This window comes from Ipomoea nil, unplaced genomic scaffold (genome assembly GCF_001879475.1).
Source record: "Ipomoea nil cultivar Tokyo-kokei standard unplaced genomic scaffold, Asagao_1.1 scaffold2480, whole genome shotgun sequence".
NCBI classification, from domain to species: Eukaryota; Viridiplantae; Streptophyta; class Magnoliopsida; order Solanales; family Convolvulaceae; genus Ipomoea; species Ipomoea nil.
Genome location: NW_017618908.1, coordinates 158,262 through 185,716, shown reverse-complemented (window position 1 = coordinate 185,716; position 27,455 = coordinate 158,262). Strand labels below are relative to the sequence as shown.

Below are 27,455 nucleotides of genomic sequence, written 5' to 3'. Positions count from 1 at the left end.
AACATCATTACCTATCATCAATCCATCATGATTTTTTTTTAAAAAAATTTATTCTTATGTATGTCTTGCCAATCTCTAAATGACATGGCCCATTTATACTTTCAAGAAATTCAATGCCCAATTGTGTTTTCCAAGCCTGCTAAGATTAACGTGGCCCAATTTTTTATATAGGGTCTAATAATTTTTTTCTTCATATACAATAAAACAAAAAGACAAGAGTAAAATAGAACAAACAAGTAAACAAAACGTTGCATTATCGCGAGTTGTTATTTACATGTAGGCACTTTGATATAGTATTTTTTTTATTATATTCATAGATCAACGAATGTACTTGCTCACTCCATTGTTAGGGCAATAGATTCTCAGATTAATTCTTATATTTGGTTGTCTTCTATATCTTATTGTATTCAACATTTCTTCTATTTAAATATTCTGGGGGTTTTCCCAAAAAATAAAAACAAATAATAATAAACAAAACGTGATCTAATTACGTCCACGTTATTAATTGCTAAGAACGTCTTAATTCTATCCGGTGCATCCTCCAAAATTGCAAAGGAATCCGGCCTGTAGAATGTAGATACATATATAATTCCATACGCACCTCTATCTCTGCACTATGAATTTCAGTATTTCATGGAAGTTACATTAACAACAAATTGAGTTGTATTGAAATTAAATAAGTGTAGTATTATCCCAACATTCATTAAGTATACATAAAAATGACAAAATCTTCTAAGGTTCATGACTCATGAGTGGCTGAAATCTTGAATCCTGCTTGACACTCATTACTTAAATTATTTGAACTTGACCTATACTAGATAATAACTTATCAATTTTGAACATTCAACAAGATGCAAGTTGAGATCACAAGTAACCCGAGTACTCACTTGTTAATTAATCTATATTATTAAACACAGAGAAAAGCTCGTAGTCGTTACTCGGATGTGTGCTCTAAGTGAAACATATTTTATGGTCTTAATCAATAAAAAATTACATGATAAATCAATTTAGGTTGTTTATAACTGATCGATTCAAACAAAAAAAATAAATATGTTATCATTGACTTGTGTTTAAATGAGTGAATGATAACATTTGAGGTCAATATTTAATATTGTACAACTTTTATGCACAAAAGGAAGGGAAAGCAAATACAAGTAAATCAAAATTTGCCCCCACAGCCTCACTTTAGTTTCTTATTCTCCAATTGACCCCACAGCTTTTATTCCCTCACACTACCTCTAACTTTACACTCCCCTCAAATTTGCTAAAATACGCATATTCCCGGAATTCCATCAAGCTTTGTTGGGCGTAACATGAGGCAATCTTTTTACGTAAAAAGTCGTGCTTGAATTATATGTCCGTATTTTAATAATTTAGTATGTAAGAGTGTAAGACCACTTTCAATGTAGGAAATGTTGTTTTGACGTACGTTTCAAAGATGTTTTTTTTTTTTCAACAATTAAGATCTATCATCTATAGAATACTTTGAACTTATCGGTTCATAGATTAGACACTATGATGAATTGAAGAGTTATTAAAGATTTAATTTCTAATATTAAAAACAAGAATTTTATCTTGAGCATTTTCTTGTTTTATATATTGATGGATGGGCCACTGAGTAATGATGAAGAAGTAGTGGGAAAGAAAAGAGGAAGAAGACAGCGTACAGTGCATGAAAGTGTTTATATAAGGTTCATATATACGTGCAGGAAAAGAATTATATTAGTAGTGCTGTACTTGTTATCTTTTATATATCCATTAAAGAAATGAAAAGCTCAATAAAAAAGCTAAGGCAACTTCTCCGCAGAAGAGGAAGAAGAAGCTAAGTTTCCGAAAGGTGAAGAGAAAAGAATGGTGCAGGGAAGGGAGGCGGCGAAGGCGGTGTTTTCGGTTGCCGGAATGACTTGCTCTGCATGCGCCGTCACGGTGGAGAAGGCCGTCAAGAGACTCCCCGGAATTAAATATGCGGCGGTTGACGTCTTGAATAACAGGGCTCTAGTCTTGTTTTATCCAACTTCTGTCAATGTAAGTTGAAATTCTTCTGTTCTTGTGATTTTAGTTCCTCTTATCATTGCACTTATATGCTTCAATTCAATTTATTGTGACTATATGTCAAATCCTACTAAAATATTGAATTCAATAAATTAAGTCTCCGTTAGTTCATGACCCGTGACATTATAAACCCTTAGTTTGCCTAAAAACTACTCAGGAGGAAACAATCCTGCAAGCCATAGAAGAGATGGGATTCGAGGCAATGCTGATTAGTACAGGCGAAGATAGAAGCAGCAAGATAGCACTGAAAGTTGATGGAGTGGAAGGTGAAAATTCCATGATTTTGATTGCGAATTCTCTTGAAGCGCTCCCGGGTGTTGAGGATATTGACATTGATCCTCAGCTCAATAAGGTCTCTATTTCTTACGAATCAGCTGTAACAGGACCCAGAGTTTTTATTCAAGTAATCGAGTCGATTGGCTCTGCAGGGAGCTTCCAATTCAAGGCAAAGGTATATCCTGAAGGAGATAAAGAAGGTCACAGGCAGCAGGAAATCAGTCAATATCGTCGGTCCTTTCTCTGGAGCCTTGTTTTCACCATTCCTGTTTTCCTAACCTCCATGATCTTTATGTATATTCCTGGTATTAAAGACCTCCTTGACACCAAAGTTGTAAACATCGCTAACAATGGGGAGATTTTGAGGTGGTTGTTGTCTACTCCGGTCCAGTTTATAATTGGCCGGAGTTTCTATACTGGTTCTTATAATGCACTCCGCCATGGATCTGCAAATATGGATGTGTTGATTGCACTGGGGACAAATGCAGCTTACTTTTATTCTGTGTATTCAGTTCTGAGAGCTGCCACTTCCCCAGACTTTAAGTCTTGTAGAAGTGATTTTTTTGAGACCAGTTCAATGCTCATCACATTCATTCTTCTGGGGAAGTATCTTGAAGTGTTGGCCAAAGGGAAAACATCAGAAGCAATTGCCAAGCTCATGGAGTTGGTGCCTGAGAAAGCGATTTTGGTAACGACAAGTGAGGACAGTACTGAAGTAGAAGAAGAGATTGATAGGCGATTGATACAGAAGAACGACATGATTAAGATCCTTCCAGGTGATAAAGTTGCCTGTGATGGCATTGTTGTTAGGGGGAATTGCCATGTGAATGAGAGCATGATAACTGGAGAGTCGAGGCCGGTTGCTAAACGGGAGGGCGATTTTGTGATTGGGGGAAGTGTGAATGAGAATGGAGTGCTGCATATTAGAGCAACAAGAGTTGGTTCAGAGACTGCTCTTTCCCAGATTGTTAGGCTTGTTGAATCCGCACAAATGGCTAAAGCTCCTGTCCAGAAATTTGCAGATCGTGTTTCCAAATATTTCGTGCCTCTCGTAAGTATTGTAGTGCAACTAACATTAATAATTGTCATCAAATGTCTTTCTTTCTTCCTTTCTTTCTTTCAATATATATTTGGTAGAGCTTATTTAGGAACTTATAGTTTATTTTAAGCTACTAATAAGCTATAAGCTCTGTTTGGCTTTGCAGGTTATTGTTCTGTCGTTTTCGACTTGGCTTGCTTGGTTTTTAGCTGGAAAGCTCCATGGTTATCCCAGATCATGGATTCCTGATGCTTCTGTGAATAGCTTCCAACTCGCCCTTCAGTTTGGCATTTCTGTTATGGTCATAGCTTGCCCGTGTGCCCTTGGCCTTGCAACTCCCACTGCAGTTATGGTTGGCACTGGGGTTGGTGCTTCTCTTGGTATACTCATCAAAGGCGGCGGCCACGCATTAGAAACCGCACATAAGGTAACCTTAGCTTTCGTCTACTGCCCAACACAAACCACGCACCTTAAGAAGCAACAAAATTGATACTCATATGATGTTTGTTTGTTTAGGTGAACTGTGTAGTTTTTGACAAAACAGGAACTCTAACAGTTGGAAAACCAGTGGTTGTAAATACTAGGTTGTTGAAAACAGCAATCAGGCTGCAAGTGTTCAATGAATTGGTGGCTGCAACCGAGGTGAATAGTAAGCACCCTTTAGCCAATGCAATTGTTGAATATGCAAAAAAGATTAGAGAAGATGAGGAGGAGGGGGATAAATGGCCTGAAGCTCGGGAGTTCGAATCGATAACCGGGCATGGAGTGAAAGCTGTTGTACAAAATAAGGAAGTGGTAATAGGAAACAAGAGCCTGATGGTGAGCCGTGGCATTGCCATTGGAGATGATGCAGAGGATATATTAGCAGAAACTCAAGAGTTGGCTCAAACTGGGATTCTTGTGGCCATTGATGGAGAGCTTGTTGGAGTTCTTGCTGTGTCAGATCCTTTGAAGCCCGGCGCGGCTCAGGTCATTTCCATCTTGAAATCTATGAAGGTGAAGAGTCTCCTGGTAACAGGCGACAACTGGGGAACAGCGAATTCCATTGCTAAGGAAGTTGGGATCGACGATGTTGTCGCAGAGGCTAAACCTGAAGATAAAGCCAAGAAAGTAAAAGAACTACAGGCTTCAAGAAAAGCTGTAGTGGCAATGGTGGGAGACGGGATCAACGACTCTCCGGCGCTGGTGGCAGCTGATGTCGGAATAGCGATCGGCGCCGGCACAGATATAGCCATAGAGGCGGCCGACATCGTGCTCATGAAATGCTACCTTGAAGATGTTATTACGGCCATCGATCTTTCCCACAAAACCTTTTCTCGTATCCGTTTGAACTACTTGTGGTCTTTGGGTTACAATCTCCTGGGAATTCCAATAGCCGCAGGGGTTCTTTTTCCGTCCACCGGCTTCCGCTTACCTCCGTGGATCGCCGGAGCAGCCATGGCCGCCTCGTCGGTGAGTGTTGTCTGTAGCTCTCTTTCCTTGAAGAATTACAGGCCGCCAAAAAAACTGGATAGGATGGAGATGCTACCAGTAACAATCCAGTGATTGTACGTTCACACTTGTATAATATATATATTATACTATTTGCCTTTGATTTGTGTCAAATCGGAATCCCAACACTATACGAAAAAACCAGCCATATATATATACTAGTCTTTTTACGCGCATTGCCCGATTGAGATAATGCCCAATATTTTTTTTTTAAATAAGTACTATAAAATATATCAATGCAAGATTATATTGGAATTATTCATGCATAGATAATTGAATGTTGAATATGCATATTTAAATAGGTAATTCTAAGTTTACAAATGCAAGATAATATAGTCAAGATTGATTATAATTGTCAATAAAATAATTGTATGGGTATGGTTGAAACCAAATACAGGAAATAAGGGAGAGCAAATAAAAATTAGGGCATAAAATATTAAATATACATTAATATTGAAGAGCTAACTGCTGGTTGCCAAACAAGGACATTGCGAAATAGTTTTCCACTTCAATTTGTTGTGTGATTTGAATATTCTTTTTTGTCAATAAATCTCTCAATTAAGTAGTTAATATGATTGACTTAATTATATATATTTTTTTATTTTTTATAACAATTATTATTATTATTATTATTATTATTATTATGATTATGAAATATATGTATACCCTTAAGTCATTTTACATGTTATTATTATACTAGTAATAATAATAATAAACTCTATTGTGAGACCGTCTCACATATCTTTAATCGTGAGACGGGTAGGGTCATATCATATCAATATGAAAATGTATTATTTATACGAAAAAAATATAATATTGATCATGAAATAAAATATTTGTTAAATATAATATTGATCATGAAATAAAATATTTGTTACTTATAAAGAAAAAACGTTACATTTTGATGTAAACGTATTAAATTTTTCATTAAAAGTATTACATTTTTCCTTATAAGGTTGACAAGCGTTTGCTACTTATAACGAAAAATATAATACTTTCAAATCAAAATGTAAAAGTATTACATTTTTCTATATAAATACTCCGTAATAAACATTTTGTTCCTATTATTATATTTTATAGTATAAATATTATATTTTAATCTTGACTAACTTATTTCATAGATAAAGATTCGAAAAACAGTTCCACACAAATTTTTACCTTTTTATCTTTTAAAAGTTGGTAACGAAGAATTAAAAAAAAAAAAAAGATTTGTTAAACCCTCTCAACGCCTCAATCCTCTCCCTTAAGTCGGCGCCGTGGTATCTCCCCGCCACTCGCAGCCGCCGATCTCTCTTTTTCTTGTTCCTCACTCTTCTCATATTATCACCGCCTCTCTTAGAACAAAATTGTCTTCAAAATAAGGATTGGAGTAAGACCGTTGGAGGGGATGGCTGTGATTTCAAAAACATAAGACCGTTGGAGGGCTACCTTAGATGGCTGTGATTTCAAAAACATAAGACCGTTGAAGCGCCTATTCCACAGCTTTAAAGGGGGCGACATCTCAACTCTTCCAATCGGGCTTGTTCCTTTGTTTATAGATATAGAGAAAGATCGCAGAGAGAGTTGGAATAGGAGGAGGAGGAGGAAGGGCTACGAGATACCCAGAAAGAAGACGATTTGATTTTCCGAGGCATATCTGAAAGAATGGCTTCAAGACCCGTGGTTCAACAGCAAAATAGAGTAGGTAATGATATATCTGATTTCGAAGATTTTATTACTACTATGATTCTTTAATCTCGCTCGATTGATGGGTTGATAAAGGTTATTTGGGCTTCTTGATTTTCCGATTTTTGGACTTGTTTCACCTAATCCAGGGCTCGGAGTTGTGTTCTTGACTGTTCATGAACTGTTTGATTTATTTCATACTGGTCTCTTGATTGGTTTTTTTCAATCTTTCTTTTCATGAGTTAGTAATGTGTTTCTGAGTTGATGTATGAAACCTAAGATTGTTAGAATTCAACTTTTATGTAAATTTATTTGATTTGGAGTGATTAAGATACAATTCATAAGAGACTCTTGTCCTTATAGATCAGAAACATTTTGTGTTAAAAACCCCTTTTTTTTTGGGTGTTTGTTACCTAATGGAATGCTTTCTTTCAATTTTTCTGATTTAATGTATGAAAACAAGGAGTGTTAAAAGCCAGTTAGTCTGTAAATTTATTTGATTTGGAGTAATTTATAGATCAGAAGAGAAATATTCTTTGTTAAAAAGTCAGATTTTTTGGGTGTTTGTTACTTGTAATGGAATGCATTTCTTTGGATTTTTGTCTTCATGATTTACCAGAGTGTTTCAGATTTGATGTATGAAAAATAGTCTTTCAATTTATTTGATGGAGTAATTAAGATGAAATTTTATAAGAGACTATCTTTAATTTTTGGGTGTTTTCTTGCCTAACATAAATGAATTGCAGATTTGCAGTTGAGGGAATAAAGCAAAAGAACATGGTGGCAGAGGGAAGGAACTGTCGGGAACTTGGGGATATTGGCAATATGGTTACCGTTCGAGGGGTTGAAGGCAAGCAAACCTGAAGCTGTGATTGTAATCATCCCTGACACTAAAGAAGAGGTGAAGGAAAAGAGCAGCCTCCGCAGAAAGGCAGGTAGCTAAGAATCAGTCTTTTATAGAAGGAGCAAAAATAAACATAACCGTTAAGATTATTTTGTGTAACCATGCTTATTTAAGTGATGTTTCATTCGTTTTTCTGTTTCAACTATCTTCATTTAAGAGGCGCTTAACGTTTTGCATAGGCTGCTTGTGGACTGAACATTAAATTACCAAAGTAGAAGATTGAAGATATTGATGGTGGAGATGAGCAATTGTGGAGTATGCAGAAAACATTTACAAATTTGGCTACAAGGAAGCTGAGGTACACATCTTCTATCATTTATACTCTTTCATTAATGCTTCTCTAAATGTTATACCATTGCCTGATTTTAAAATTACTATATAAGGTTAGTGTTTACTGTATATGGCTAAATCAATATCAAATAGGGAGGTTTGTTAATTGTTAGTATCAGAGTCTTTAGTTTATAAAATACTCTCTTAAACTTTCAAAAATTTCAAACTACGTTCTATAGCTTCCAAAATCATTTTCTAAATTATCAAACTACTCTCTTTAGCTTCCAAAATCTTTTTCAAAATTACCAAACAACTCTCTTTATCTTTAGCTTCCAAAATACTTTTCAAAATTATCAAACTACTCTCTTTAGCTTCCAAAATCATTTTCAAAATTATCAAACTACTCTCTTTAGCTTCAAAAATCATTTTCAAAATTATCAAACTACTCTCTTTAGCTTCCAAAATCATTTTCAAAATTACCAAACTACTCTCTTTCGCTTCAAAAATCATTTTCAAAATTACCAAACTACTCTCTTTTGCTTAAAAACCATTTTCAAAATTACCAAACTACTCTCTTTACTTTCCAAATTCATTTTCAAAATTATCAAACTACTCTCTTTAGCTTCAAAAATTATTTTCAAAATTACCAAACTACTCTCTTTAGCATCCAAAATCATTTTCAAAATTATCAAACTACTCTCTTTCGCTTCCAAATTCATTTTCAAAATTATCAAACTACTCTCTTGAGATTCTAAATTCATTTTCAAAATTATCAAACTACTCTCTTTAGCTTTCAAATTCATTTTCAAAATTATCAAACTACTCTCTTTAGCTTCCAAAATTATTTTCAAAATTATCAAACTACTCTCTTTACCTTCCAAAATCATTTTCAAAATTATCAAACTATAATCTCTTTAGCTTCCAAAATCATTTTCAAAATTATCAAACTAATCTCTTTAACTTCCAAAATCATTTTCTAAATTATCAAACTAATCTCTTTAACTTCCAAAATCATTTTCTAAATTATCAAACTACTCTCTTTATCTTTAGCTTCCAAAATCATTTTCAAAATTACCAAACTACTCTCTTTATCTTTAGCTTCCAAAATTCTTTTCAAAATTATCAAACTACTCTCTTTAGCTTCCAAAATCATTTTCAAAATTACCAAACTACTCTCTTTTGCTTAAAAACCATTTTCAAAATTACCAAACTACTCTCTTTACTTTCCAAATTCATTTTAAAAATTATCAAACAACTCTCTTTAGCTTCTAAAATTATTTTCAAAATTACCAAACTACTCTCTTTAGCTTCCAAAATCATTTTCAAAATTATCAAACTACTCTCTTTCGCTTCCAAATTCATTTTCAAAATTATCAAACTACTCTCTTGAGATTCCAAATTCATTTTCAAAATTATCAAACTACTCTCTTTAGCTTTCAAATTCATTTTCAAAATTATCAAACTACTCTCTTTAGCTTCCAAAATCATTTTCAAAATTATCAAACTACTCTCTTTACCTTCCAAAATCATTTCAAAATTATCAAACTATAATCTCTTTAGCTTCCAAAATCATTTTCAAAATTATCAAACTAATCTCTTTAGCTTCCAAAATCATTTTCTAAATTATCAAACTACTCTCTTTATCTTTAGCTTCCAAAATCATTTTCAAAATTACCAAACTACTCTCTTTATCTTTAGCTTCCAAAATCTTTTTCAAAATTATCAAACTACTCTCTTTAGCTTCCAAAATCATTTTCAAAATTATCAATCTATTCTCTTTAGCTTCCAAAATTATTTTCAAAATTACCAAATTACTCAATTTAGCTTCAAAAATCATTTTCAAAATTACCAAACTACTCTCTTTAGTTTCAAAAACCATTTTCAAATTTATCAAACTACTCTCTTTTGCTTCAAAAATCATTTTCAAAATTACCAAACTACTCTCTTTACTTTCCAAATTCATTTTCAAAATTATCAAACCACTCTCTTTAACTTCAAAAATTATTTTTAAAATTAACAAACTATTCTCTTTAGCTTCCCAAATGATTTTCAAAATTATCTAACTACTCTCTTTTGTTTCCAAAATCATTTTCAAAATTACCAAACTACTTTCGTTAGCTTACAAAATCATTTTCAAAATTATCAAACTAATCTCTTTAGCTTCCAAAATCATTTTCAAAATTATCAAACTACTCTCTTTATCTTTTAGCTTCCAAAATCATTTTCTAAATTATCAAACTACTCTCTTTAGCTTCCAAAATCATTTTCTAAATTACCAAACTACTCCCTTTAGCTTCCAATATCTTTTTCAAAATTACCAAACTACTCTCTTTAGCTTCCAAAATCTTTTTCAAAATTATCAAACTACTCTCTTTATCTTTTAGCTTCCAAAATCATTTTTTAAATTACCAAACTACTCTCTTTAGCTTTCAAATTCATTTTCAAAATTATCAAACTACTCTCTTTAGCTTCCAAAATCATTTTCAAAATTATCAAACTACTCTCTTTATCTTTTAGCTTCCAAAATCATTTTCTAAATTATCAAACTACTCTCTTTAGCTTCCAAAATCATTTTCAAAATTATCAAACTACTCTCTTTGGCTTCAAAAACCAATTTCAAATTTACCAAACTACTCTCTTTAGCTTTTAGCTTCCAAAATCATTTTCTAAATTATCAAACAACTCTCTTTTGCTTCAAAAATCATTTTCGATATTTTCAAACTACTCTCTTTAGCTTCAAAAATCATTTTCAAAATTACCAAACTATTCTCTTTTGCTTAAAAACCATTTTCAAAATTACCAAACTACTCTCTTTACTTTCCAAATTCATTTTCAAAATTATCAAACTACTCTCTTTATCTTCAAAAATTATTTTTAAAATTACCAAACTACCCTCTTTAGCTTTCAAAATCATTTTTAAAATTATCAACTATTCTCTTTCGCTTCAAAATTCATTTTCAAAATTATCAAACTACTCTCTTTCGCTTCAAAAATCATTTTCAAAATTACCAAACTACTATCTTTTGCTTAAAAACCATTTTCAAAATTACCAAACTACTCTCTTTACTTTTCAAATTCATTTTCAAAATTATCAAACTACTCTCTTTAGCTTCAAAAATTATTTTCAAAATTACCAAACTACTCTCTTGAGCATCCAAAATCATTTTCAAAATTATCAAACTAATCTCTTTCGCTTCCAAATTCATTTTCAAAATTATCAAACTACTCTCTTGAGATTCCAAATTCATTTTCAAAATTATCAAACTACTCTCTTTAGCTTTCAAATTCATTTTCAAAATTATCAAACTACTCTCTTTAGCTTCCAAAATTATTTTCAAAATTATCAAACTACTCTCTTTACCTTCCAAAATCATTTTCAAAATTATCAAACTATAATCTCTTTAGCTTCCAAAATCATTTTCAAAATTATCAAACTAATCTCTTTAGCTTCCAAAATCATTTTCTAAATTATCAAACTACTCTCTTTATCTTTAGCTTCCAAAATCATTTTCAAAATTACCAAACTACTCTCTTTATCTTTAGCTTCCAAAATTCTTTACAAAATTATCAAACTACTCTCTTTAGCTTCCAAAATCATTTTCAAAATTACCAAACTACTCTCTTTTGCTTAAAAACCATTTTCAAAATTAACAAACTACTCTCTTTACTTTCAAAATTCATTTTCAAAATTATCAAACAACTCTCTTTAGCTTCTAAAATTATTTTCAAAATTACCAAACTACTCTCTTTAGCTTCCAAAATCATTTTCAAAATTATCAAACTACTCTCTTTCGCTTCCAAATTCATTTTCAAAATTATCAAACTACTCTCTTGAGATTCCAAATTCATTTTCAAAATTATCAAACTACTCTCTTTAGCTTCCAAAATCATTTTCAAAATTATCAAACTACTCTCTTTACCTTCCAAAATCATTTTCAAAATTATCAAACTATAATCTCTTTAGCTTCCAAAATCATTTTCAAAATTATCAAACTAATCTCTTTACCAAAATCATTTTCTAAATTATCAAACTACTCTCTTTATCTTTAGCTTCCAAAATCATTTTCAAAATTACCAAACTACTCTGTTTATCTTTAGCTTCCAAAATTCTTTACAAAATTATCAAACTACTCTCTTTAGCTTCCAAAATCATTTTCAAAATTACCAAACTACTCTCTTTTGCTTAAAAACCATTTTCAAAATTACCAAACTACTCTCTTTACTTTCCAAATTCATTTTCAAAATTATCAAACAACTCTCTTTAGCTTCTAAAATTATTTTCAAAATTACCAAACTACTCACTTTAGCTTCCAAAATCATTTTCAAAATTATCAAACTACTCTCTTTCGCTTCCAAATTCATTTTCAAAATTATCAAACTACTCTCTTGAGATTCCAAATTCATTTTCAAAATTATCAAACTACTCTCTTTAGCTTCCAAAATCATTTTCAAAATTATCAAACTACTCTCTTTACCTTCCAAAATCATTTTCAAAATTATCAAACTATAATCTCTTTAGCTTCCAAAATCATTTTCAAAATTATCAAACTAATCTCTTTACAAAAATCATTTTCTAAATTATCAAACTACTTTCTTTATCTTTAGCTTCCAAAATCATTTTCAAAATTACCAAACTACTCTCTTTATCTTTAGGGTCCAAAATCCTTTTCAAAATTATCAAACTACTCTATTTAGCTTCCAAAATCATTTTCAAAATTATCAAACTATTCTCTTTAGCTTCCAAAATTATTTTCAAAATTACCAAATTACTCAATTTAGCTTCAAAAACCATTTTCAAAATTACCAAACTACTCTCTTTAGTTTCAAAAACCATTTTCAAATTTATCAAACTACTCTCTTTTGCTTCAAAAATCATTTTCAAAATTACCAAACTACTCTCTTTACTTTCCAAATTCATTTTCAAAATTATCAAACCACTCTCTTTAACTTCAAAAATTATTTTTAAAATTACCAAACTATTCTCTTTAGCTTCCCAAATCATTTTCAAAATTATCTAACTACTCTCTTTTGTTTCCAAAATCATTTTCAAAATTACCAAACTACTTTCTTTAGCTTACAAAATCATTTTCAAAATTATCAAACTAATCTCTTTAGCTTCCAAAATCATTTTCAAAATTATCAAACTACTCTATTTATCTTTTTGCTTCCAAAATCATTTTCTAAATTATCAAACTACTCTCTTTAGCTTCCAAAATCATTTTCTAAATTATCAAACTACTCCCTTTAGCTTCCAATATCTTTTTCAAAATTACCAAACTACTCTCTTTAGCTTTCAAAATCTTTTTCAATATTATCAAACTACTCTCTTTATCTTTTAGCTTCCAAAATCATTTTTTAAATTACCAAACTATAATCTCTTTAGCTTTCAAATTCATTTTCAAAATTATCTAACTACTCTCTTTAGCTTCCAAAATCATTTTCGAAATTATCAAACTACTCTCTTTATCTTTTAGCTTCCAAAATCATTTTCTAAATTATCAAACTACTCTCTTTAGCTTCCAAAATTATTTTTTAAATTATCAAACTACTCTCTTTAGCTTCCAAAATCATTTTCTAAATTATCAAACTACTCTCTTTAGCTTCCAAAATCGTTTTCTAAATTATCAAACTTCTCCCTTTAGCTTCCAAAGTCTTTTTCAAAATTACCAAACTACTTTCTTTATCTTTAGCTTCCAAAATCATTTTCAAAATTATCAAACTACTCTCTTTAGCGTCTAAAATTATTTTCAAAATTATCAAACTACTCTCTTTAGATTTCAAAATCATTTTCAAAATTACCAAATTACTCAATTTAGCTTCAAAAATCATTTTCAAAATTACGAAACTAATCTCTTTAGTTTCAAAAATCATTTTCAAATTTATCAAACTACTCTCTTTTGCTTCAAAAACCATTTTCAAAATTACCAAACTACTCTCTTTACTTTCCAAATTCATTTTCAAAATTATCAAACCACTCTCTTTAACTTCAAAAATTATTTTCAAAATTACCAAACTATTCTATTTAGTTTCTCAAATCATTTTCAAAATTATCTAACTACTCTCTTTTGCTTCCAAAATCATTTTTAAAATTACCAAACTACTTTCTTTAGCTTGCAAAATCATTTTCAAAATTATCAAACTACTCTCTTTAGCTTCCAAAATCATTTCCTAAATTATCAAACTAATCTTTAGCTTCCAAAATCTTTTTCTAAATTATCAAACTACTCCCTTTAGCTTCCAATATCTTTTATAAAATTACCAAACAACTCTCTTTAGCTTCCAAAATTTTTTCAAAATTACCAAACTACTCTCTTTATCTTTTAGCTTCCAACATCATTTTCTAAATTATCAAACTACTCTCTTTAACTTCCGAAATCTTTTTCAAAATTACCAAACTACTCTCTTTAGCATCCAAAGTCTTTTTCAAAATTATCTAACTACTCTCTTTATCTTTAGCTTCCAAAATCATTTTCAAAATTATCAAACTACTCTCTTTGGCTTCAAAAATCAATTTCAAATTTACCAAACTACTCTCTTTAGCTTTTAGCTTCCAAAATCATTTTCTAAATTATCAAACAACTCTCTTTTGCTTCAAAAATCATTTTCGATATTTTCAAACTACTCTCTTTAGCTTCAAAAATCATTTTCAAAATTATCAAACTACTCTCTTTTGCTTAAAAACCATTTTCAAAATTACCAAACTACTCTCTTTACTTTCCAAATTCAATTTCAAAATTATCAAATTACTCTCTTTATCTTCAAAAATTATTTTCAAAATTACCAAACTACCCTCTTTAGCTTCCAAAATCATTTTTAAAATTATCAACTATTCTCTTTCGCTTCCAAATTCATTTTCAAAATTATCAAACTACTCTCTTGAGATTCCAAATTCATTTTCAAAATTATCAAACTACTCTCTTTCGCTTTCAAATTCATTTTCAAAATTATCAAACTACTCTCTTTAGCTTCCAAAATCATTTTCAAAATTATCAAACTACTCTCTTTACCTTCCAAAATCATTTTCAAAATTATCAAACTATAATCTCTTTAGCTTCCAAAATCATTTTCAAAATTATCAAACAACTCTCTTTCGCTTCGAAATTCATTTTCAAAATAATCAAACTACTCTCTTGAGATTCCAAATTCATTTTCAAAATTATCAAACTGCTCTCTTTAGCTTCAAAAATCATTTTCAAAATTATCAAACTACTCTCTTTACCTTCCAAAATCATTTTCAAAATTATCAAACTATAATCTCTTTAGCTTCCAAAATCATTTTTCAAATTATCAAACTAATCTCTTTAGCTTCCAAAATCATTTTCTAAATTACCAAACTACTCTCTTTATCTTTAGCTTCCAAAATCCATTTCAAAATTATCAAACTAATCTCTTTAGCTTCCAAAATCATTTTCAAAATTATCAAACTACTCTCTTTATCTTCCCAAATCATTTTCAAAATTACGAAATTACTCAATTTAGCTTCAAAAACCATTTTCAAAATTACCAAACTACTCTCATTAGTTCCAAAAACCATTTTCAAATTTATCAAACTACTCTCTTTTGCTTCAAAAACCATTTTCAAAATTACCAAACTACTCTCTTTACTTTCCAAATTCATTTTCAAAATTATCAAACCACTCTCTTTAACTTCAATAATTATTTTTAAAATTACCAAACTACTCTCTTTATCTTTTAGCTTCCAAAATCATTTTCTAAATTATCAAATTACTCTCATTAACTTCCGAAATCTTTTTCAAAATTTCCAAACTACTCTCTTTAGCTTCCATAGTCTTTTTCAAAATTACCAAACTACTCTTTTTATCTTTAGCTTACAAAATCATTTTCAAAATTATCAAACTATTCTCTTTAGCTTCCAAAATCATTTTCAAAATTATCAAACTACTCTCTTTAGCTTCCAAAATCATTTTCAAAATTATCAAATTACTCAATTTAGCTTCAAAAACCATTTTCAAAATTACCAAACTACTCTCTTTAGTTTCAAAAACCATTTTCAAATTTTTCAAACTACTCTCTTTTGCTTAAAAAACCATTTTAAAAATTACCAAACTACTCTCTTTACTTTCCAAATTCATTTTCAAAATTATCAAACCACTCTCTTTAACTTCAAAAATTATTTTCAAAATTTCCAAACTACTCTCTTTAGCTTCCAAAATCATTTTCAATATTTTCAAACTACTCTCTTTAGCTTCGAAAATCATTTTCATAATTATCAAACTACTCTCTTTAGCTTCCAAAATCATCTCTTTGACTTCCAAAATCAGTTTCAAAATTATCAAACTACTCTCTTTAGCTTCCAAAATCATTTTCTAAATTATCAAACTACTCTCTTTAGCTTCCAAAATCTTTTTCAAAATTACCAAACTACTCTCTTTAGCTTTTAGCTTCCAAAATCATTTTCTAAATTATCAAACAATTCTCATTTGCTTCAAAAATTATTTTCAACTGATACTGCTAATTCTACGTGAGCAATATAAAATACACGAGACCAATTAAAGCGAGTAAAATCTTTATTGATCCCGGTAAAGGCCCTAAGTACAATCTACTTGGCTGCTCTGAGTACCGACTGACTGCGGTCGGGATTCTCTAACAACAACCTATCGATCGTCCAAAAGTTCTCTACACTGTAGCTACTGTGGGTATTTATAGCCGCTATGCCGGGGACAGGATTCCAGCCGCTCGGCATGTCTTCCACGTAGCCACCACGTGTCACCTTCCCGGGTGCCCTGTCTGTCGCCATGAAGAACCGCCACGCGTCCTTTCGCGCCCTTGTGCCAGCTCTTTCGTCGAAGGGCTACCGCTCGGTGGTCGACACCATCGCTCGGGCAACTCCCGGCCATTCCCGACCGGGGTCTTCATGGAAAAAGCCCGACCTGCCACCTGCAAAGATCATGAGAGAAAGACAAAGGCAAGTCGGTCGTGGTGGAGCTTATGTCGGTCGGGATATTCCCTACCAAAAGCCCCCCAGCCCGGGCCTTTTTGATCAGTCGGGAAAAAACGGGACGGGATGAAGAAGCCCAACCGTCAGCCACCAAGCCGACCTGCCAGCTGTCATTCCTTCCTACGCCACGTGTCGGCCTCTGTCGGCCTCGGCGATCCCATCCGTCGCCTCGGATTCAGCGCGGGTCGTGTCAGGCAAGTTGGCCAATTTCCCGCCTAAATGCCCTCCTATAAATAGGCCCTTGAGGCCCTCATTTGAACTTTCCTCACTCTTTTGCTTCAGTCGGTATCCTCTAAGAACCCCGAGCAGAGCATCTCAGCAAGGCGATCGAGCAACAAACTTCAAGCTTTCTCTCGCAAAGTTTCCTCACTCGGTAAGCTCTTAGTTCTTGACTCTTTGTTTACTCTTTACTTAGCGTAGAAGTAGGATAGCACTAACTTCGAGCTAACTCCCCGAACCCTGCACTAACTCCCGACCGACCTTTAGGTAGAAATATGTCGGACTCGGATAGTCAAAACGCCTCGATCGCGGATTACGATGAGGAGGTCGAGCGTATCAGCGACGAGGAAGTGGACATTATGTCCTACACTCCCGAAGCCAGCCCCCGAGCAACGCCAGCCCCCGATCGAGCCGTCGAGCATAACAGCGCATCAAGCTCCTCCGGGACGTCGAGCTCTAGCTCCAGCGGATCGGGGAGCTCCAGCGAAGAAGAGGAAGGGAGAACCACGTTAAGCGGGCGGGGTTCTCCGATTGAGGGCGTTAGGGAAACGCCTACCCGGGTGGTTGGGGACCACCCGGAAGCTGCTCCTCGAGGGGGCGATCGAGAAAGTACCCCCGAGCAGACCGAAGAAGACCCGGCCGGCCACACCAGTCGTCGAGCTCGAATTCTTGAACAGTGAGAGTGTCGAGCAAGAGATGAGCCTGCTGACCAAAGGCGAAGCGGCTCGGATTGCTGAAATACTCCGGGGTCGGGTTGAATTCGACACGAGCCGGCAGCTGGGGAACGTGATTGACAGGCATCGGGGCAAGTGGATCGGGATGCACTACGACTCCCTGATGGCCCCGATCGCCATTCCCTTCACCCCCCTCCTGAACGCCTTCTTGGCCTATTACCGGGTCGTCCCGGCCCAGATCTGCCCGAATGCACATCGGATCCTCGCCTGCTTCCCGCAAATATGCGCTCGGCACGAGGCCGAGTGCACGATGGAGTTGTTCAACTTCATCTACCAGATCAAGGTTCTCCCGGGCCGCTACGGGGGTGGGTTCCTGATGCTGCAATCCCGAGCAGATATGTGCTCCATTAAAGGCCTGTCCGGGAACAACAAGGGGTGGAAGAACAGAATTTTCTCCATCAAATACGACCCCTGGATCCTCCCGGTCGATCGCACTTGGAGCAGCCACTTCAGAAAGCAAGTGGTGCCGGTCGAGACGCAAGCGCTGAGGGACACGGTCAGCCGGATTTCGAGCGAGGTGCACGAATACACAATCTTCCGGACGGCTGAAAGTCTCGCAGCCGCCGAGCTCCCGCCCCCCACGTACGAGCTGCCGGAGAAATATCTGCCCGTGCCGATGGGCGTGACGGTCGCGAAGCCGTCGAAACGAAAGAAGAAAGGTCCAGCTCGAGCCGTTCCTCCCGACCTAGCTTCATTTTTTGATCAAACTAACTTTGCTCTTTTATTGCAGCCATGGCAGAATTCGGCGATGAAGACACCGCCCTTCCTCCGCCCACGAAGATCTCCCTCGGCGGGAAGAAGAAAGCCAAGACCAAAGCAGCCGGGGAGAAGGAGATTCCCACTGCCCGACCCCTGAGTGCCTCGACCGTGTCGACGGGCGAGGGCTTCATCGTCGAGCAGCCTGACGTCTTGGTCACCCGGGTGGAGGTCGCCCGGGGCAAGGAGAGGGTCGCCGACCAGGGCGCGACCGAGGCGGGCAGCCTAAAGCGCCGTCGTGAGCAGCACAGCCCAAGCCCTTCGGTCGGGCGAGAGAGGGAGTCTACGTCCGTGCTGGCACGGATCGGCAACGCCGCGCCAGCCCGAGTGGATCTGGGGAAGATGACCCCGACCCAGGTGGCTGAACGGATTGGCCACGACCTGGCTGAGGTGAGCTTTTCTTAACTAACAGCTTAACATATCCAGGGCTAACCCTGGATATCCTTCTGTACTGCAGATCTCCCGGGCGACCCAACTCCTTCAAGGTCAGGCTATGCTGGCCGAGGAAGCTGATCATCATAAGAAGACGGCCGCTCGTCGTCTGAAGGAGATCAAGGAGCTCCAGGCCGAGCTGGAGAAGGCGCAAAAGGCCCTGAAGAAGGGCGACGAGGAGCGGGTCCTCGCCGAGAAGGTCGCCAGTCGGGCGATTGGAGAGGCCAAAGAGCTGAAGGCTCAGCTCGAGAATCCGAGCGAGCTGTCGCGGGCAGCCTTCAAGGACAAGGACTCGGGCTCGGCCTTCCTTACAGCAGCCCGGGGAACAGAGATCGGGGAAGAGCTAATCGTCTCATTCGGTCGCTGGGGTTTTACGGCCGGGAAACGGAAGATGCTCGAACGAGTCCGTTCCCGGTTGGAGCAGGCCCTAGACGGGGAAGACCTTCAGCTGGTCCTCTCGGTATTACCCCCGGACCTAGCCGATCCCGGTCCCTCTCCTTTCGCCCCAAAAGCCAAGGCGTCTGAAGCCGGGGCATCAACGGCGGCCACCCCGAGCGGAAAGGAACCGGCTGCCGGAGCTCGGGAGATGAAGAAGTAGAATAGGCTCATTTCTTCTTCTTCTTTTTTGTAAAGGTCCATTGGTCGGGAGCCCGGTCCCGAATTGTACCGGGCAACTTTTGTCAATTAATAAAATTTATTTCTTGGTTCTATCTTGCGTCGTTCGTTCTTTCTTTTCGCACTTTTATCTTTAATCGCGTAAGTGCTGACCCTTAATTCTCGACCTCGCGGCCTTGTGGCCCGATCTTGCACTGGTTCGACCCACTCGACGCCCGACCTTACGACCTTATGGCCTGGTCGTGCGTTTGATATTACGACGTTAAATCTGGCCAACCGATCGGGTGTACCCGATCCCCGGGCCTTTGTCGAAAAATTTTTGGAAACAAGCCTCTACGGTCGGGATGTAATCGAGCGACGGGCCTGCGAATACTTCCTTATCCCAGCCCCCACACTATTGTGCGCTCGAGGCACGAGTGGGTGCAATAGTGGACAGAAGTTGGACAGATCGGGGAATAATGCTGAGAGCTCCTGGCTTCCCCGGTCAGTGGCATGACTTGGGTGTCCGCCAATGTGGAGCGCGTTTTGACCGGTCGATAGATTTCGCTCGGTTGATAAATGTTGAACTGATCTGCATGTAACGAAGGTGAAAGAAAATAACCGATCGGGCCGCCGCATACAGACGGTCGGGCAATCATCGATCGCATATACATTAAACTTTCCCGCACGCAGGCGGTTGAATTAATTTTACAACCATAAATTTATATAGAAATGACGACCGGGACTAACTCGCAGGTCAAGCCCCCACTTCGTCTAAAAATACAAAAAATAGGCTAATGCCTAAAAAGAACGAGGTGCTCGGAATTCCAAGTCCCCTCGATTAGCCGACCAGTCGTTGTCTCTAGTCGGTATGTACCCGGCCGTATGACAACATTGATGATGTACGGCCCTTCCCAGTTCTGAGCTAGCTTTCCGCCCTCTAGAGGTTGGCTGGCCTCCCTTCGTCGTAGAACGTAGTCTCCGACTTGGAAATAACGAGGGTTGACCCAAACATCTTTAGAGCTCTTGACGCGCTTTTGATACTCGGCTATGCGTCGAGCGGCTAGCTCTCGTTTTTCCTCGACCCCATCAAGGTCCACGGCCATCGCGTGCTCGTTCTCTTCCGCGTTGTAGGTTCTCTCTCGATCGGTCGGAATCCAGGCCTCGATCGGAAGTCGGGCCTCGGCTCCGTAAACCAGGGCGAAAGGGGTCTCCAAAGTAGCTTCCCTCGGGGTCGTCCGATAAGTCCACAAAACGTATGACAACTCATCGGCCCAACTACGACCGGCCGAGTGTAACTTCTTTTTCAGACCTTCCAATATCGTCCGGTTAGCATTCTCCACTTGTCCATTTCCCTGTGGGTAAGCGACCGACGACCGGACGTGAGTCGTCCCGATCGTGGCCAAGAAATTCTGGAAGTATTGGCTCACAAACTGGCGACCGTTGTCGCTAATGAGATGCACGGGCACGCCAAAACGGGAAATGACATTGCGCCAAAGGAAGCGAGCACATTGCTGAGATGTGATCGTAGCTAAAGGCTCGGCTTCTATCCACTTGGAGAAGTAATCTATGGCGACGATCACGAACTTTCTCCGACCGGAGAGCTGAGGAAAGGGGCCCAAGATGTCTACCCCCCACCTTGCGAAAGGAATTGCGGTCGTGACTGGCTGGTAGAACGTTGCCGGTCGTTCAGGCATTCGGGCGTACAGTTGGCACGTCTCACATTCCCGAGCTAACTTTTCACAGTCTAGCTGGAGGGACGGCCAATAGTACCCGATCAACATGATACGACGGGCCAGGGATCGACCTCCTTGATGTGAAGAGCAAATTCCCGAGTGTAGCTCCTTCATGACCAACTCAGCCTCGAATGCGGTCAAGCAACGCATGAGGGGGCCTCCATACGATCGCCTATACAGACGACCGTCCAAGACTTGGAACCTTGGGGCTCTTAGCTTGGCCTTTCGAGCACGCTGCGGGTCGTGGGGGAGGCGATCGTGCTCGAGATACTCCTTCAGATCGGTGATCCAGTTGTCATCTACCGGTTGGATGGGATTGACCGGTAGACGGTGAATACTGTGTCTTGGGATCACCAAGATCCGAGCTATCTTCGAAATGTGCTCCGGGGCGTCTTGGGCCAGTTTAGACAAGATATCCGCATCGGCGTTATCCAACCGGGGTATATGTCGGACGGTATACCCCCGGAACTGAGCGAGCTTTTCCATGGCAAGGTCTCGATACAGCTGCAAACGCTCGCCATTGACTTCATAGTCCCCGAGGACCTGCCCGACCACGAGCGCGGAATCTGTCTGAGCTTGAATGTATTCAGCCCCCAAGTCCCGAGCGCACTGCAAGCCATTAACGAATGCTTCGTACTCGGCTTCGTTGTTGGTCGGGTGGAACTGGTACATAAGAGCAAAATAGATCTTGAATCCTTCCGGGCTCGTGACCACCACTCCTCCTCCTGCCCCTTTTTTGCTACTCGACCCATCTGTAGCCAGCGACCACCACTCAGCCTCGGGATCCGCAACCTCAGGAGGCCGGGTATCCCGGGCGGTGCACTCAACCAAGAAATCCGCAAGAGCTTGACCCTTAATAGCCGGTCTTGGTCGGTATTCGATCGCGTACTGGGTCAACATTAACGCCCATTTGACTAGGCGACCTGATGATGAAGCAGTTCGGAGGACTGGCCCGATTGGCTGATCGGTCAGCACGCGAATTGCTCGACCTTGGAGGTAGGGAGCCAACTTCTTTGCAGCAATGTATAAGGCATAGACGACCTTCTCTAACCGGGAGTACCGGAGCTCGGGACCATGTAGCGCGTGGCTTACATAGTACACCGGTCGCTGGACCCCTTCCGGATCGGTTCGGCACAGAACTGCGCTTACTGCACGATCGGAGACGGCGAGGTACACGTCTAGCTCTTCTCCGAGCTCGGGCTTTGAGAGCACGATCGGTGACATGAGATACTCTTTCAGCTCGTCAAAAGCCGCTCGGCATTCTTCGTCCCAGACGAATCCATTAACCTTCCGCAATACCTTGAAGAAAGGTAAAGCGCGCTCAGCTAGCTTGGAGAGGAACCGGCTGAGGGCTGCCAACCGACCGGTCAGTTGCTGGACTTCCCGAACGGTGGAAGGTGGCTGCATGTCCAGAATCGCCTTTACTTTTGCCGGGTTAGGCTCGATTCCTCTCTTGGTCATCATATAGCCGAGGAACTTGCCGGTCTGAACCGCGAATGTACACTTGGTCGGGTTCAGCCGCAATTGGTACTTCCTCATGATCTGGAAGCACTCCCGAAGGTCCCGAGTGTGGTCGGATCGGTACCGACTCTTGACCAACATATCATCGATGTAAGCTTCCATTGTTCGGCCCAGTAGATCAGCAAAGAGCATGTTGACCATCCTTTGGTAGGTCGCTCCTGCGTTTCGGAGGCCGAACGGCATCACTCGGTAACAATACAGCCCATCCGGGGTCACGAAGGCTGTCTTGTTCTCGTCTTCATGGTGCATCATGATCTGATGGTACCCCTTAAAGGCATCCATGAAGCTCATTAACTCGGCCCCAGCCGTCTCGTCGACCATCTGATGAATGCTCGGTAGAGGATACGGGTCGAGCGGACAGGCTTTGTTGAGGTCCGTAAAGTCGATGCACATCCTCCATGCCGGGGGCTTAGGAACAAGAACAATATTTGCCACCCACTCAGGATAGACCACCGGACGGATGTGCTCGATCGCCGCCATCTTTTTGACTTCTTCTCTTACAAACTCGCGGCGATCGGAGGAAAGGTGTCGTGTCTTTTGCACGACCGGCTTAGCTGCGGGATCGACGGCCAGTTTGTGACAAATGACCGATCGATCGATCCCGGGCATGTCTTCGGGCCCCCATGCAAAGATATCTGCATACTCCCGGAGCACGGCCAGAACTTCCGCTCGGATCTCGGGGGTGAGGGCTCGTCCAATCTTTATCTTTCTGTCCGGGCGGTCCTCGGACAGGGGAACTTCTTCAATTTCCTCGGAAGGCTCAGGCTGCTCCTTCCGTTCGTTAACCTCCTCTTTGGCTATGGTGTTCACCCGGGAAGACGGACCGGAGTCACGTCGATTAACCGCTCGGGTGTAACACTTCCGGGCGGATTGGACATCGCCACGGACCACGCCGACCCCGTTGGGGGTGGGGAATTTCATGCATAGGTGAGGCATAGAAATTATCCCACCGATCTTCATAATGGCGGGTCGGCCCAAGATAATGTTGTGGACGCAATGGAGGTTGACCACAACAAATTCCAGCTCCGTCTGGATCGACTTCGGAGGCGTGCCGATCTCGACCGGGAGCGTTATTTTTCCCTCGGGGTAAATAAGAGCCCCGGTAAATCCTGACAGTGGTACACCGACCGGAGTCAGCTCCTTCCTGTCAAGGCCAAGCTTCTCAAACACGTCCAAGTATAGGACGTTCACACTGCTGCCCGTGTCAACCATAACCCTTTGGACATCCGTCCCCTTGACGTCAATCGTGACCACGAGCGCCTCCATGCCGTGATCACTGCTGGTGGGTTGGTCCTCGAGGGTGAAGGTTATGGGCTCCATCTTCTGCCTCTTCCCGATCTCCCGGGAATCCACTAATGCGACCGGGCAATTTGTCCGCGGTCGGGAAGCATCTTCCAGCCCACCAAAAATGACATGGATGGTTGGTTTTCCGGACGGGCGGCTACCGGACGGAGGGTCAGGGTCTCGTCGGTCATCATGACGATCGTCCCTTCGATCGTCTCTTCGGTCCTGGCCCGACCGATCAGAGCGGTGATGAGATCGTCTGTGATCCCTTCGATCGGTATTTCTCTTGCTGTCTTCCCTCTTTCCCACACACTTGTCCAATTTTCCCAAATTGAGCAAATCTTCCAATAATTGGCGCAAGTGGGTACACTCCTCGGTGTCATGCCCGGCGCACCGATGGTAAGCACAGTGCTTACTCTTGTCAGGGCCGTCTCGATCGGGATGGGGAAGTTTGATGAGATTGCAGGACTGGGCGTACTGCATGGCCTCCGCTGCGGATCGGTTCAAGGCCGTAAACTCGCCATGCCTGGTGCGAGGTCGGGGATTGTCATCTCCCGATCGATGTTCCGCCCGGATGGCCGGTTTACGAGACGAAGAGCCGACCTCCTGCAAGCGCTTGACGGCATTCGCCTCACCTGCGTTGGCGTAATCAGTGACCCTTCGGAGGGCCTCCTCATATGTGGTCGGGGGGTGGAGGATAAAATCCTGGTACAAGTATCCCGCCCGGAGGGAGATGTGAAGCATGTGGGTGGCGGTCGCATCATCCATGGGCTCGACCTCCCCGACCGCCGCCTTCCACTTGATGAGGAAGTCGGTCAAGCTTTCCCCTTCGAGCTGCTTGGCCTTTTCGAGGTACATGTAGGACTTCCTCACCACTTTGGAAGTAATGAACTTCCGTACAAACTTGATCGCCAGGGTCTCAAATTTGTCGATTGACCCCGGCTGCAGGGTTCGGAACCATTCTGCCGCCCGACCGGTGAGCGTTGAGTAGAAGGCCCTGCACATCACGGCATCTGAAACGCCCTTCAGCATCATATTGCTGAAAAAATCATTCACGTGAGCCTCAGGATCTGTCCGACCGTCGTAACTCTTCTCTCCCGAGACCTTTAAGTCGAGCGGGTAAGGTTGAGCCATTACCGCTGCTGTGAAAGGCGTTTGGTGTAGGGTCGATCGGTCGGCCGGGGGTGCTGTAGGATACGCACTCCTGAGCTGCGCAACTTCAGCCTGGAGGTTGTAGAGCAATCCTCGGGTTTCGTTGAGCTCGGCGGCTTGAGCGGCTTGGGCTGTGTCCCGAGCGCGTCGCCGTCGGTGAGATCTCGACCCGCTATACCCGGATGAAGCCTCGTGGCTAGCTTCCTGCATTTGTACGTCCTCTTGCCTGCGGTTCGGGTCTTGGGGTCCCAAACGCTGGCGCATCTCCGGTCGAAGACGATCAAAAGCTACCGCTCGGGCAACCTCTTCAGGGTCCTCCGCTTGAACGGCCTGAGCTGGTGCCTCCATCGCATCGGCACCCCCGACCCCAACCGCGAATGAGCCGAGCGTCGAGCCCGGGAAGTGGACTGACGCTGCGGCTCTACTTGTGCGGTCGGTTGTACTGGAGGGGCGGCGGCTGGAGCTGTATAAGTTGGCGTATATGGTGGATAACCAACCGGGGAAGTGTAGCACATCGGTTGGCCTGGCCAATATCCGTACGGTGGAGGTGGGACCGGGTATGGATACTGGGCGGGATACATCATCGGCGGCTGCTGGTATGGCAGACCGGGTGGTGGGTATCCCGGTTGTATGTAATTCACCGGCTGCTGGGCGGCCGGGTATGTATTCGACGGATGCGGTGGTGAGAGGTTGAGGTTGAGATCCATCGTCTGACCCTGCTGTTGTGTAGCATAGTGGTCGGAGGAGCTCGCCGCATCCGCCTGGTCGTCAGCGAAGTTGTTGTGTGCCCACGGATACATGCTGGTATGGTGATTGGGTGCTCGTCAAGACGTTGGTTTCTCGGACGGGTCCCCACAGACGGCGCCAAAATGATACAGCTAATTCTACGTGAGCAATATAAAATACACGAGACCAATTAAAGCGAGTAAAATCTTTATTGATCCCGGTAAAGGCCCTAAGTACAATCTACTTGGCTGCTCTGAGTACCGACTGACTGCGGTCGGGATTCTCTAACAACAACCTATCGATCGTCCAAAAGTCCTCTACACTGTAACTACTGTGGGTATTTATAGCCGCTATGCCGGGGACAGGATTCCAGCCGCTCGGCATGTCTTCCACGTAGCCACCACGTGTCACCTTCCCGGGTGCCCTGTCTGTCGCCATGAAGAACCGCCACGCGTCCTTTCGCGCCCTTGTGCCAGCTCTTTCGTCGAAGGGCTACCGCTCGGTGGTCGACACCATCGCTCGGGCAACTCCCGGCCATTCCCGACCGGGGTCTTCATGGAAAAAGCCCGACCTGCCACCTGCAAAGATCATGAGAGAAAGACAAAGGCAAGTCGGTCGTGGTGGAGCTTATGTCGGTCGGGATATTCCCTACCATCAACATTACCAAACTACTCTCTTTACCTTCCAAATTCATTTTCAAAATTATCAAACTACTCTCTTTAACTTCCAAAATCATTTTCAAAATTTTCAAACTACCCATTTTTATCTTTTAGCTTCCAAAATCATTTTTTAAATTATCTAACTATTCTCTTTAGCTTCCAAAATCTTTTTCAAAATTACCAAACTACTCTCTTTAGCTTCCAAAATCTTTTTCAAAATTACCAAAGTACTGTCTTTAGCTTCAGAAATTATTTTCAAAATTATCAAACTACTCTCTTTAGCTTCCAAAATCTTTTTCAAAATTATCAAACTACTCTCTTTAGATTCCAAAATCATTTTCAATATTTTCAAACTACTCTCTTTCGCTTTCAAATTCATTTTCAAAATTATCAAAACTACTCTCTTTAGATTCCAAAATCATTTTCAATATTTTCAAACTACTCTCTTTCGCTTCCAAATTCATTTTCAAAATTATCAAAACTACTCTCTTGAGATTCCAAATTCATTTTCAAAATTATCAAACTACTCTCTTTAGCTTCCAAAATCATTTTCAAAATTATCAAACTACTCTCTTTACCTTCCAAAATCATTTTCAAAATTATCAAACTATAATCTCTTTAGCTTCCAAAATCATTTTCCAAATTATCAAACTAATCTCTTTAGCTTCCAAAATCATTTTCTAAATTACCAAACTACTCTCTTTATCTTTGGCTTCCAAAATCCATTTCAAAATTATCAAACTACTCTCTTTAGCTTCCAAAATCATTTTCAAAATTATCATACTACTCTCTTTAGCTTCCAAAATCATTTTCAAAATTACCAAATTACTCAATTTTGCTTCAAAAACTATTTTCAAAATTACCAAACTACTCTCGTTAGTTTCAAAAACCATTTTCAAATTTATCAAACTACTCTCTTTTGCTTCAAAAACCATTTTCAAAATTACCAAACTACTCTCTTTACTTTCCAAATTCATTTTCAAAAT

At 40.0% G+C, this 27,455-nt stretch overlaps 1 protein-coding gene and 1 long non-coding RNA gene across 2 annotated transcripts; both read left to right on the top strand.

Annotated features, from left to right (window-relative positions):
- Positions 1 to 1,730: 1,730 nt before the first annotated feature.
- On the top strand, positions 1,731 to 4,967 carry LOC109152629 (probable copper-transporting ATPase HMA5). The gene is made up of 4 exons (XM_019300269.1): positions 1,731 to 2,025; positions 2,210 to 3,379; positions 3,534 to 3,794; positions 3,884 to 4,967. Exons 1-4 carry the CDS (start codon positions 1,852 to 1,854, stop codon positions 4,910 to 4,912), a joined length of 2,634 nt encoding a protein of 877 aa, XP_019155814.1. The 5' UTR covers positions 1,731 to 1,851; the 3' UTR covers positions 4,913 to 4,967.
- Positions 4,968 to 6,449: 1,482 nt separating this feature from the next.
- Positions 6,450 to 7,870, top strand: LOC109152630. The gene is made up of 3 exons (XR_002049403.1): positions 6,450 to 6,542; positions 7,270 to 7,424; positions 7,607 to 7,870. It is a non-coding gene; the product is annotated as an uncharacterized LOC109152630 (long non-coding RNA).
- Positions 7,871 to 27,455: the final 19,585 nt, after the last annotated feature.